We start from the raw sequence: 13,592 nt of genomic DNA on the forward strand, positions 1-13,592 counted from the left end.
TGGAAGGTTCTCCCATATCTACCGAGGAACTCTGGCACTCTGTCAGAGTGACCATCAGGTTCTTGGTCACCTCCCTGACCAAGGCCCTTCTTCCCTGATTGCTCAGTTTTGCTGGGTGGCCAGCTCTTGGAAGAGTCTTGGTGGTTCCAAACTTCCATTTAAGAATGATGGAGGCCACTGTATTCTTGGGGACTTTCAATGCTGCAGACATTTTGGATACCTCCAGATCTGTGCCTTGACACAATCCTGTCTCGGAGCTCAACAGACAATTTCTTCGGCCTCATTGCTTGGTTTTTGCTCTGACATGCATGTGGGACTTATATAGACAGGTGTGTGTGCCTTTCCATATCATGTCCAATCAATTGATTGTACCACAGGTGGACTCCAATCAAGTTGTAGAAACATCTCAAGGATGATTAATGGAAATAGGATGCACCTGAGCTCAATTTAGACTCTCATAGCAAAGGGTCTAAATACTTATTTTCATAAGGTATTTTTATTTTTTAATCAATTAGTAACATTTCTAAACCTTTTTTCACTTTGTCATTATGGGATATTGTGTGTAGATTGATTAAATAAAAGAAATGGTCATCAATTTTAAAATAAGTCTGTATCGTAACAAAATGTTGAAAAAGGAGAGAGCTGGTGCTTAATTAGCGTCTCCCGGGTATGATGCAGTAAAAACGGGTACTATGTAATCATATTTGATGATAAATAACCTCGCTATGACAGCTATTAGTCTACTATAACACAAGTTGGCTTGCTTGGTTGGTTGCTGTCTCTCCCTCCTCACTGCTTCCCGTTTCACTCGCTCACAGTAACTTATGGCTCCTCCCCCACAAGGGTAAGTAATAATATGGGGATGAGGTAGTTGGGTGTGCTAATTACAGATTGGCTGTGTACAGGTGCAGTGATCAGTAAGCTGTTCTGACAGCTGATGCTTAAAGTTAGAAAGGGAGATATAAGACTCCAGCTTCAGTGATTTAAAAAAAAAAAAAAAAATTTGTTGCAATTTGTTCCAGTCATTGGCAGCAGAAAATTGGAAGCAAAGGCAGCCAAAGGAAGTGTTGGCTTTGGGGATGACAAGTGAAATATACCTGCTGGAGCTCGTAATACGGGTGGGTGTTGCTATGGTGACCAGTGAGCTGAGATAAGGCGGGGCATTACCTAGCATAGACCTGTAGATGACCTGGAGCCAGTGGGTTTTGCGACAAATATCTAGTGAGGGCCAGCCAACCAGAGCGTACAGGTCGCAGTGGTGGGTAGTATATGGGGCTTTAGTAACAAAACGAATGACACTGTGATAAACTGCATCCAATTTGCTGAGTAGTGTTGTAGGCTATTTTGTAAAGGACATCACCGAAGTCAAGGATAGGTAGGATAGTCAGTTTTACGAGGGAATGTTAGGCAGCATGAGTGAAGGAGGCTTTCTTGCGAAATAAGAAGCCAATTCTTGATTTAATTTTGGATTTGAGATGCTTGATGTGAGTCTGGAAGGAGAGTTTACAGTCTAACCAGACACCTAGGTATTTGTAGTTGTCCACATATTCAGAACCGTCCAGAGTAGTGATGCAAGTCGGGCGGGAGAGTGCGGGCAGCAATTGGCTGAAAAGCTTGCACTTAGTTTTACTTGCATTTTTAAAGCAGTCGGAGGCCTTGAAAGGAGTGTTGTATGGCAAGTTGGTGCAAGTTGCTACAGAGGGTGCTGAGATGTTGGCCGGGGTATGGGTAGCCATGGCCAGGAAAATGCTTATTGAAATGATCAATTATTGTAGATTTATCGGTGGTGACAATGTTTCCTATCCTCAGTGCAGTGGGCAGCTGGGAGGAGGTGCTCTTATCGTCCATGGACTTTTCAGTGTCCCAAAACCTTTTGAAATTTGTGCTACAGGATGAAAATTTCTGTTTGAAAAAGCTAGCCTTAGCTTTCCTAACTGACTGAGTATATTGGTTCCTGACTTCCCTGAAAAGTTGCATATTGCGTGTGCTATTCGATGCTAATGCAGAACACCACAGGATGATATTGTGCTGGTCAAGGGCTGTCAAGTCTGGGGTAAACCAAGGGCTATATCTGTTAGTTCTACATTTTTTTGAATGGGGCATGCTTATTTAAGATGGAGAGGAAATCACTTTTAAAAAGCAACCAGGCATCCTCTACTGACAGGATGAGGTCAGTATCCTTCCAGGATACCTAGGCCAGGTCGATTAGAAAGGCCTGTTTGCTGAAGTGTTTTAGGGAGTGTTTGACAGTGATGAGGGGTGGTCGTTTGACCGCGTACCCATTACACACACAGGCAATGAGGCAATGATCACTAAGATCCTGGATGAAGACAGCAGAGGTGTATTTAGAAGGCAAGTTGGTCAGGATGATATCAAACAGCGTGCCCATGGTTACGGATTTAGGGTTGTACCTGGTAGGTTCCTTGATCATTTGTGTGAGAATGAGGGCATCTAGCTTAGATTGTAGGTCGGCCGGGGTGTTAAGCATGTCCCAGTTTAGGTCTCATCACAGTACGAACTCTGAAGATGGAGATGGGGGGCAGTCAATTCACATATGGTGTCCAGGGCTAAGCTTAGGGCTAAAGGTGGTCTTTAACAAGTGGCAATGGTGAGAGATTTGTTTCTGGAAAGGTGAATTTTTTTTTTTTAAGTAGAAGCTTGAATTGTTTGGGCATAGACCTGAATAGTATGACAGAACTCTGCAAGCTATCTCTGCAGTAGATTGCAACTCCGCCCCATTTGGCAGTTCTATCTTGTTGGAAAATGTTATTGTTAGGGATGGAAATTTCAGGATTTTTCATGGCCTTCCTAAGCCAGGATTCAAGCATGCATAGGACATCCGGGTTGGCAGAGAGTGCTAAAGCAGTGAATAAAACAAACTTAGGGAGGAGGCTTATAGTGTTAACATGCATGATACTAAGGCTTTTACAGTTACAGAAGTCAACAAATGAGATCACCTGGGGAATGGGAGTGGAGCTTGGCGCTGCAGGGCGTGGGTTAACCTCTACATAACCAGAGTAGGATAAGGGTACGGCTGAAGGCTAAAGGCTATAAGAACTGGTCGTCTAGTGCGTTCAGAACAGAGTAAAAGGAGAAGGTTTCTGGGCGTGGAAGCATAGATTCAAGTCCTAATATACAGACAAGGGTATGGTAGGATGTGAGTACAGTGGAGGTTAACTTAGGCATTGAGTGACGATGAGACTCTTCCTAGAGCTGGCCACCCGAACAATCGGGTGACAAGGGCCTTGGTCAGGGAGGTGGCCAAGAATCAGATGGTCCCTCTGACAGAGCTCCAGAGTTCCTCTGTGGAGATGGTTGTCCTTCTGGAAGGTTCTCCCAACTCTGCAGCACTCCACCAATCAGGCCTTTATGGTAGAGTGGCCGGACGGAAGCCACTCCTCAGGAAAATGCCCGTGACAGCCTGCTTGGAGTTTGCCAAAAGTCACCGAAAGACTCTCAGACCATGAAAACAAGATTCTCTGGTTTGATGAAACCAATATTGAACTCTTTGTCCTGAATGCTAAGCGGCACGTCTGGAGGAAATGTGGCACCATCCCTACGGTGAAGTATGATGGTGGCAGCAACTTACTGTGGGGATGTTTTTCAAGGACTGGGAGACGAGTCAGGATCGAGCGAAAGATGAACAGAGCAAAGTACAAAGAAATCCTTGGAAACCTGCTCAGGACCTCAGAGTGAGACAAAGGTTCGCCTTCCAACAAGACAACAACCCTAAGCACACAGCCAAGACCGCGCAGGAGTGGATTCGGGACAAGTCTCTGAATGTCCATGTGTGGCCCAGCCAGAGCCCGGACTTGAACCCGATCAAACATCTCTGGAGAGACCTGGCAATAGCTGTGAAGCGATGCTCCCCATCTAACCTGACAGAGCTTGAGAGGATCTGCAGAGAAGATTGGGAGAAATTCCCCAAATACAGGTATGTCAAGCTTGTAGAGTCATACCCAAGAAGAATCTAGGCGGTAATTGCCTCCAAATTTGCTTCAACAAAGTACCGAATAAAGGGTCTGAATACTTATGTAAATGTGATATTTAAATTTTTTATTCTTAATACATTTCCAAAAATGTTTATACCAGTTTTTGCTTTGTAATTATGGGGTATTGTCTGTAGATTAATGAAGGGGGAAACAACCATTTTAATCAATTTTAGAAGAAGGTTGTAACATAACAAAATGTGGATAAATTCAAGCGGTCTGAATACTTTCCGAATGCACTGTATATGTCTTTTTTTGGCTTCAAAGACATTAACACTTGTAGGCTATAACAAATGTGCATTGTCTTGCAGTGACAGAATGATAATTGAGGAATTGTAAATAATTAATGATTACCTAGTTGGGCTAACTTTTTTAACTTCTTGATGTAGACCAACATCATCATCCTCTGCCTGCATCCCTACCTTTAGCCTGCCTGCCTCTGGTATAATGCATTTCCACCTGTCACTCTGATGGTTTTTCATATAAGCATTGTAGGCTACTCGACTGTGCCCAGTTAATGTTTAACTGCCCACAAACTGAATAGCCTTATTCTAGCTGGCTACTAGACAGAGACGCTGTCCATTCAGCCACACCCCATGGATCTCCACTATGCCTATCTGTACCGAGGCGCTGTCCATTCAGCAGTGCTGAATCACAGGCACGTCCTTAATGTGTAGATTTTTCTTCATTCCTTGGTCGAATTTGTTTGTCTGTGTGTCCTTCCCGATTGTAGGCGAAGTCATTCCTATGTGTGCCTTTTATTTCAGTGCATGTATAGAATTTATCTGGCATAGTTTGCATTCGCGTCAGCTGTTTTATGCTCTGGTTACTTTCACATTGATGTCGGTATTTTAGTGGGCATTGATAGCGTGTATTTTGCAGTGTATGCACTGCTTCACAAGTAGGATAAATGAGTCAATGTAGCCTACAGTATGTATGATGAGTTTGAGTAGTACGTTGTACAGGCTATTCCACAGACCTTGAAACCAAATATAAAGCTCATATTGGGGTGGTAATGTTTGGGAGACATTTTGTTTTTGCTCTTCTACACAATTTTAAAACTCTAAAATGTTATTTGGTGAAGTACAGTAAATGAGCTTCAACTGGTGGATGTATTTCTACACCCCACTTTGCCATACCCGAGGTTTAGCCGAACTGACACCACTGCCACCCCCAAAACACAGCAACCCCATCCCCAAACTACTTCCCGCGGCTATGTAGATGACACAATTTCAGTTATTGTTGAATTATATTAATTTACGACAACCTCGTCTTGTTTTCTTCTCTTCCTCCCACCAGGAGGTGGCTTCCTGCAAAAGAGTGCCAAGCTGTTCTTCCGCCGGCGCCGCCAGTGCAAGGACCCGGGTATGAGCCAGTCGCACAACGACCTGGTGTACCTGGAGCAACCTGTGACGGTGGACCGAGAGAAACGCACAGCCACTTTCAGCCGGATGTTGAACCGCAAGCTGCTGCCCAAGAGCAAGAGCAAAGCCAACGGCTCCACAACCCAGACATCCACTCCCACCCTGGAGGAACAACACGCAGCCTGACTCTCCCTCCAATAGTTCTGGAGCCCCCCACGCCGCCACTCCTACCACCTCTAACCCCTTCTTTAGTCATCCAGCCCCCACGCCTCCCACTCCTACCCCCCACCTCCTAACCCCCCCTTCTTTAGTCCTTCAGCCCCCCTTCTTTACGCCGCCACTCCTACCACCTCTAACCCCTTCTTTAGTCATCCAGCCCCCCACGCCGCCACTCCTACCACCTCTAACCCCTTCTTTAGTCCTTCAGCCCCCCACGCCGCCACTCTACCACATCAAACCCCTTCTTTAGTCCTTCAGCCCCCACGCCGCCACTCCTACCACATCCCCCTTCTTTAGTCCTTCAGCCCCCACCCGCCACTCCTACCACATCAAACCCCTTCTTTAGTCCTTCAGCCCCCCACGCCGCCACTCCTACCACCTCTAACCCCTTCTTTAGTCCTCCAGCCCCCCACGCCGCCACTCCTACCACCTCTAACCCCTTCTTTAGTCCTCCAGCCCCCCACGCTGCCACTCCTACCACCTCTAACCCTTTCTTTAGTCCTCCAGCCCCCCACTCCACCACCCCTACCACCCACTTCTTCCCCTCCTCTAGTCCTCCAGCCCCCCACTCCACCACCCCCACCACCCGCTTCTTCCCCTCCTCTAGTCCTCCAGCCCACCACTCCACCACCTGCTTCTTCCCCTCCTCTAGTCCTCCAGCCCCCACTCCACCACCCCTACCACCCGCTTCTTCCCCTCCTCTAGTCCTCCAGCCCCCACTCCACCACCTGCTTCTTCCCCTCTAATCCTCCAGCCCCCAACTCCACCACCCCTACCACCCGCTTCTTCCCCTCATCTAGTCCTCCAGCCCCCCACTCCACCATCCCAACCACCCGCTTCTTCCCCTCCTCTAGTCCTCCAGCCCCCCACTCCACCACCCCTACCACTCGCTTCTTCCCCTCCTCTAGTCCTCCAGCCCCCCACTCCACCACCCCTACCACTCGCTTCTTCCCCTCTAGTCCTCCAGCTCCCCCCCATCCCACGCCGCCTCCACCCCCTCTAACCACCTCCTCCAGCCCCCACGCCACTCCTACCCTCTACCCCTTCTTTAGTCCTCCAGCCCCCACGCCGCCACTCCTAACCTCTAACCCCTCTTTAGTCCTCCAGCCCCCCACGCTGCCACTCCACCACCCCTTTCTTTAGTCCTCCACCCCCCACCCACTTCCACCCACTCCCCTCCTCTAGTCCTCCAGCCCCCACTCCACCACCCCCACCACCCGCTTCTTCCCCTCCTCTAGTCCTCCAGCCCACCACTCCACCACCTGCTTCTTCCCCTCCTCTAGTCCTCCAGCCCACCACTCCACCACCCCTACCACCCGCTTCTTCCCCTCCTCTAGTCCTCCAGCCCCCACTCCACCACCTGCTTCTTCCCCTCTAATCCTCCACCACCCCTAGCCCCCAACTCCACCACCCCTCCACCACCCGCTTCTTCCCCTCCTCTAGTCCTCCAGCCCCCCACTCCCACCCCTCATCTAGTCCTCCAGCCCCCACTCCACCATCCCAACCACCCGCTTCTTCCCCTCCTCTAGTCCTCCAGCCCCCACTCCCCTTCCCCTCTAATCCTCCAGCCCCCACCACCCCCCTACCACTCGCTTCTTCCCCTCCTCTAGTCCTCCAGCCCCCCACTCCACCACCCCTACCACTCGCTTCTTCCCCTCTAGTCCTCAAGCTCCCCATGCCGCCTCCACCCCAACCACCTTGCACTGACTGAGAGATCCCACTTCCTGATCCGTGAATCATACACTACTGGTTGGGAACTTTGTCTTTATCTCCCTTCCTCCTCCTCTTCCTTCACCCTCACCTTTTTTTGAAGCAGAAATATTTGACAGGGAGTATATCTGTTTGGGTGATGCTAATTTGAATAACTTTCACCTTCATGCCATTTCATGAGATCATTTTTTTTGTTTGATTTAAGTTTACTGTTTTTTAGCATCATTATTGAAACATTCTGTATGTATGGCCTTCTAAACCATGAGGGGAACTACTGGTGGCCAACCTGGACCCTTGTCCAATCAGAGGGTAGTAAGGGCAACCTGATGGGATCTAATGGAAGGTGGACCAAAGGAGTGAATGGTGTTGACAACTCCACCAATATCATATTTTTTGCCCTCGGAACAGCCTCAATTCGTCGGGACATGGACTCTGCGAGGTGTCGAAAGCGTTCCACAGGGATGCTGGCCCGTGTTTACTCCATTGCTTCCCACAGTTGTCAAGTTGGCTGGATGTTCTTTGGGTGGTTGAGCATTGTTGATACACACAGGAAACTTTTGAACAAGAAACACCCAGCAGCGTTGCAGTTCTTGACACAAACCGGTGCGTATGGCACCTACTACAATACCCCTTTTAAAGGCACTTAAGTGTTTTGTCTTGCCCATTCACCTTCGGAATGGCACACAATGCATGTCTCAAAGCTTAAAAATCATTCTTTAACTGGTCTCTGCTTCTTCGTCTAAACTGATTGAATTAGATTTAACAAGTGATAGATATAAGGGTTCATAGCTTTCAACTTGATTTACCTGGTCAGTCTGTCATGGAAAGAGCATATTCCTATTGTTTCTTCAGTCAGTGTATAGAAGCAGCTTGTGTACTATAGGCCCTATGTGATTGAGATAGGTGTTTGATGTGTTGTCAAGGGAACCAGTCTTCCACTGTAAGGTTGATACTAGTGGGAGATGATAAAGCCTAACATTGTAATACAAGACATCTTATCTAAAATAAATTCACATACAAACCTCAGAGCTACTGTGAAAATCATATGCTAAATATTTCAGACATAACAGTTATGACAGTTCTGTAAATAACACATTGAAAGAGGTAAATGTCATTCATCCGTTATCTGACACTGAAACAATTTTGGGAAGACCAAAATTCGTTTTTAATATATAATTCATTGAGTTTTGTATTGTCCACTATAAACACTATTTCAAAACAGTGCAGCAACATCATTGAGAAGATGAATTTATTTTTTATATATTAACATTTTTGAATTTTTTGTATTATCACTTTTCTTTTATAAGCTATTGCAGTGTTTTTAAAATGATATGCCGTTTCCTGTGGTCTTCTGACCTAAAGATGCCCTCTTTACACTCCAACTCTGTCTGGGGTTGGTGAAGTGGTAACCAGAACCCCAATGATCCCATGCTGAGCGAGGGAAAGAAAGTGATACTACCCCAAGGCATACTTATTGCAGTGTTGATGCACACATGCATTTCCACTGAATTACTTGTGTTTTTGCTGTTTTTTGTTTTAAAAATGACATGTATCGGAGCTTTAAACATTATCTTAACTGAAAGGGTGATGAGGAAAGTTTGGGAAATCTGAATGGTTTCACTGCTTTGGGCTTTTACTTAGCTAATGATTGTACTGTTATTTTTCTTAAACCGGTAAATTAAATGAATGTTGTCTTCGAGATGAATTCCCTTTGTGTTAACTACTGTTTTTCTTCTCAGCAAATGAACCTCCTGAGAGGACTGCTATACTCTTCCCGACATGATGGCAGTACTCAAGATGGACGTAGTAGTCAGATGCCCTTCTGTTTAAAATACTTCTGAAAAGACAGGAGAACAGTTCTTCTACTAGTGTAGTAGTGACAAATTTTAGTGGTAGGGTTTACCTCTTGGAAATTGTCAATTTTTCAGGTATGAACAGTCTTAGAATGACCTGGGGCCTGTGTGACCCTGGCCTTGCGATCCCTGGCTGTGCTTTCTATGCCTATCAGCTGGTGTTTTCAGAGGACTTGTGAATGTTGCTATATGGCTTGAAAGGCTTTGAGATGAGAGAGGGGTCAGTTCGATTTCTCCCTCTCAACAACCCATATGAAAACGGAATAATCAAGGAGCCCTGGTTTAAAAATAAAAAAAAATCATATCCAGGTATGACTGACTGATTACACTGGGGCATCTGGTTGCTGGGAAAAATGCATGCCATTTATGTTGATATAGAACAAACACATTAATGAAGTTATCTCCTGCATGTCTAGTATGGGTTATATTTGAAGTGGTGGACCGTAGAGCAGTTTGGGCAAATGCCAGATTGCCTGGTCTGTTTTTTTTTGCCGATTGGGCCTGTCAAAATGTAGTGCAAAATTGTTAGTTAGCTAGTAATGAGGGCCTTGAGGAAAGAAATTGCCCAGGATGGGCATTGAACAAAATGGGCAGGTGTGTTAAATGCCTAGGCTGATGTCTGGTACCAATCTCTTGCTGTTTGAAAAGTTGTGGGTCAAATATTGACATGGGCTGCTGGTAGAGTTTCCAATGGCCTGACTGCTCCCTGTTTTAGTAAATAAGAGCCCTTTTAGAGCGATCTTGCAGATTGAGGCATTTGCTGATGCCCGAAGGCATCTAAAAACCATGTAAAAAAGAATGTGGGAAGTTTTAACCATGCTAACTTGTTTCTCAGCCTATAACATGGCTACTGACAAGTGCAAGATTATGCATTTCAATAGGCAGTGGGCCTGTGTTTGATCAAACTGCTTCCTGACATTTAATATTGGCATTGGCTCTGTGAAATGCACAGAACCTGGTTGACTGCTTATATTGAATGTCAGTCAATGCCATGCTGGGATTATGACAAATTAATTATTGACATATCAGGTTTATCATCTTGAGCAATAAATATTGTCTAAATAACCACCGAATTCTGCTGTTCTCTTTCAAGCTGTGAAAAAATGCTTGTTAGCCCTATTAAATAAGAAAAGGTTATGTATTAAAGTTGAGGCCACACCTATTTTATGCAATTAAATGTTTATGTAATGCAGTGTTTATATGGAGATCACATCTACAGTTGAAGTCGAAGTTTACATACACCTTAGGCAACTACATTTAAACTCAGTTTTTCACAATTCCTGACATTTAATCTGAGTAACAATTCCCTATCTGTTTATTTTAAGAATGAAATGTCAGGATAATAGTAGAGAATTATTTCTTTCAGCTTTTATTTCTTTCATCACATTCCCAGTGGGTCAGAAGTGTACATACACTCAATTAGTATTTGGTAGCATTGCCTTTAAATTGTTTAACTTTGGTCAAACGTTTCGGGTAGCCTTCCACGAGCTTCCAACAATAAGTTGGGTGAATTTTGGTCCTTCCTCATGACAGAGCTGGAGTAACTGAGTCAGGTTTGTAGGCCTCCTTGCTCGCACATGCTTTTTCACGTCTGCCCACAAATGTTCAATAGGATTGAGGTCATGGCTTTGTGATGGCCACTCCAATACCTTGACTTTGTTGTACTTAAGCCATTTTGTCACAACTTTGGAAGTATGTTTGGGGTCATTGTCCATTTGGAAGACCCACTTGAGACCAAACTTTAAGACTGATGTTGCTTTAATATATCCACGTCATTTTCGTTCCTCATGAAGCCATCTATTTTGTGAAGTGCACCAGTCCCTCCTGCAGAAAAGCACCCCAACAACATGATGCTGCCACTCCGTTCTTCACGGGTGGGATGGTGTTCTTCGGCTTGCAAGCCTCCCCCTTTTCCTCCAAACATAACGATGGTCATTATGGCCAAACAGTTCTATTTTTGTTTCATCAGACCAGAGGACATTTCTCCAAAAAGTACAATCTTTGTCCCCATGTGCAGTTGCAAACCGTAATCTGGCTTTTTTTATGGCGGTTTTGGAGCAGTGGCTTCTTCCTTGCTGAGTGGCCTTTCAGGTTATGCCGATATAGGACTCGTTTTTACTGTGGATATAGATACTTTTGTACCTGTTTCCTCCAGCATCTTCACAAGGTCCTTTGCTCTTGTTCTAGGATTGAATTGCACCAAAGTACGTTCATCTCTTGGAGACAGAACGCGTCTCCTTCCTGAGCGGTATGACGGCTGCGTGGTCCCATGGTGTTTATACTTGCGTACTATTGTTTGTACAGATGAACATGGTACCATCAGGCATTTGGAAATTGCTCCCAAGGATGAACTAGACTTGTGGAGGTCTACAAAAAAGAATCTGAGGTCTTGGCTGATTTCTTTTGATTTTCCCATGATGTCAAGCAAAGAGGCACTGAGTTTGAAGGTAGGCCTTGAAATATATCCACAGGTACACCTCTAATTGACTCAAATGATGTCAATTAGCCTATCAGAAGCTTCTAAAGCCATGACATAATTTTCTGGAATTTCCAAGCTGTTTAAAGGCACAGTCAACTGAGTGTATGTAAACCTCTGACCCATTGGAATTGTGATACAGTGAAATAATCTGTCTATAAACAATTGTTGTAAAAATGACTTGTGTCTTGTGCACAAAGTAGATGTCCTAACCGACTTGCCAAAACTATAATTTGATAACAAGAAATTTGTGGAGTGGTTGAAAAACGAGTTTTAATGACACCAACCTAAATGTTTGTAAACATATGACTTCAACTGTGTGTATGTATATATTACTAAAAAAATAAAGGGAACACTTAAACAACACAATGTAACTCCCAGTCAATCACACTTCTGTGAAATCAAACTGTCCACTTAGGAAGCAACACTGATTGACAATAAATTGCACATGCTGTTGTGCAAATGGAATAGACAACAGGTGGAAATTATAGGCAATTAGCAAGACACCCCCAATAAAGGAGTGGTTCTGCAGGTGGTGACCACAGACCACTTCTCAGTTCCTATGCTTCCTGGCTGATGTTTTGGCCACTTTTGAATGCTGGCGGTGCTTTCACTCTAGTGGTAGCATGAGACGGAGTCTACAACCCACACAAGTGGCTCAGGTAGTGCAGCTCATCCAGGATGGCACATCAATGCGAGCTGTGGCAAGAAGGTTTGCTGTGTCTGTCAGCGTAGTGTCCAGAGCATGGAGGCGCTACCAGGAGACAGGCCAGTACATCAGGAGAGGTGGAGGAGGGCAACAACCCAGCAGCAGGACCGCTACCTCCGCCTTTGTGCAAGGAGGAGCAGGAGGAGCACTGCCAGAGCCCTGCAAAATGACCTCCAGCAGGCCACAAATGTGCAAGTGTCTGCTCAAATGGTCAGAAACAGACTCCATGAGGGTGGTATGAGGGCCTGACGTCCACAGGTGGTGGTTGTGCTTACAGCCCAACACCGTGTAGGACGTTTTTCATTTGCCAGAGAACACCAAGATTGGCAAATTTGCCACTGGCGCCCTGTGCTCTTCACAGATGAAAGCAGGTTCACACTGAGCACATGTGACAGATGTGACAGCCAGGAGATGCCGTGGAGAACGTTCTGCTGCCTGCAACATCCTCCAGCATGACCGGTTTGGCGGTGGATCAGACATGGTGTGGGGTGGCATTTCTTTGGGGGGCCGCACAGCCCTCCATGTGCTCGCCAGAGGTAGCCTGACTGCCATTTGGTATTTTTTTGAGTGTGACTCCAAATCCAGACCTCCATGGGTTGATAAATTTGATTTCCATTGATAATTTTTGTGTGATTTTGTTGTCAGCACATTCAACTATGTAAAGAAAAAAGTATTTAATAAGAATATTTCATTCATTCAGAAATAGGATGTGTTATTTTCCTGCAACACTAACTCAAAAAAGTTCTGGGACACTGTAAAGTCCATGGAGAATAAGAACACCTCCTCCCAGCTGCCCACTGCACTGAAGATAGGAAACACTGTCACCACTGATAAATCCACCATAATTGAGAATTTCAATAAGCATTTTTCTACGGCTGGCTATGCTTTCCACCTGGCTACTCCTACCCCGGTCAACAGCACTGCACCCCCCACAGCAACTCGCCCAAGCCTTCCCCATTTCTCCTTCTCTCAAATCCGTTCAGCTAATATTCTGAAATAGCTGCAAAATCTGGACCCTTACAAATCAGCCGGGCTAGACAATCTGGACCCTTTCTTTCTAAAATTATCTGCCGAAATTGTTGCCACCCCTATTACTATCCTGTTCAACCTCTCTTTCATGTCGTCTGAGATTCCCAAAGATTGGAAAGCAGCTGCGGTCATCCCCCTCTTCAAAGGGGGGGACACTCTTGACCGAAACTGCTACAGACCTATATCTATCCTACCAGGGTCTGCTCTCCGGACCTCTGGCAGTCTCTATGGGGGTGCCACAGG

At 45.6% G+C, this 13,592-nt stretch overlaps 1 protein-coding gene across 2 annotated transcripts in view; it reads left to right on the forward strand.

The window, feature by feature from the left end:
• The window catches only part of LOC135550681 (C2 domain-containing protein 2-like), a 31,183-nt gene extending 20,983 nt beyond the window's left edge, over positions 1–10,200 (forward strand). Inside the window, exon 13 of one of the 2 annotated variants that reach the window (XM_064981704.1) lies at positions 9,022–10,200. In XM_064981704.1, coding sequence (XP_064837776.1) covers positions 9,022–9,065 — 44 coding nt within the window. In that variant the 3' untranslated portion in view covers positions 9,066–10,200. Of the gene's footprint in view, positions 1–5,288; positions 5,613–9,021 lie in introns of those variants that run through there. The other variant, XM_064981703.1, reaches the window with a different exon arrangement.
• Positions 10,201–13,592: the final 3,392 nt, after the last annotated feature.

This window comes from Oncorhynchus masou, chromosome 12, assembly GCF_036934945.1.
Source record: "Oncorhynchus masou masou isolate Uvic2021 chromosome 12, UVic_Omas_1.1, whole genome shotgun sequence".
NCBI lineage: Eukaryota > Metazoa > Chordata > Actinopteri > Salmoniformes > Salmonidae > Oncorhynchus > Oncorhynchus masou.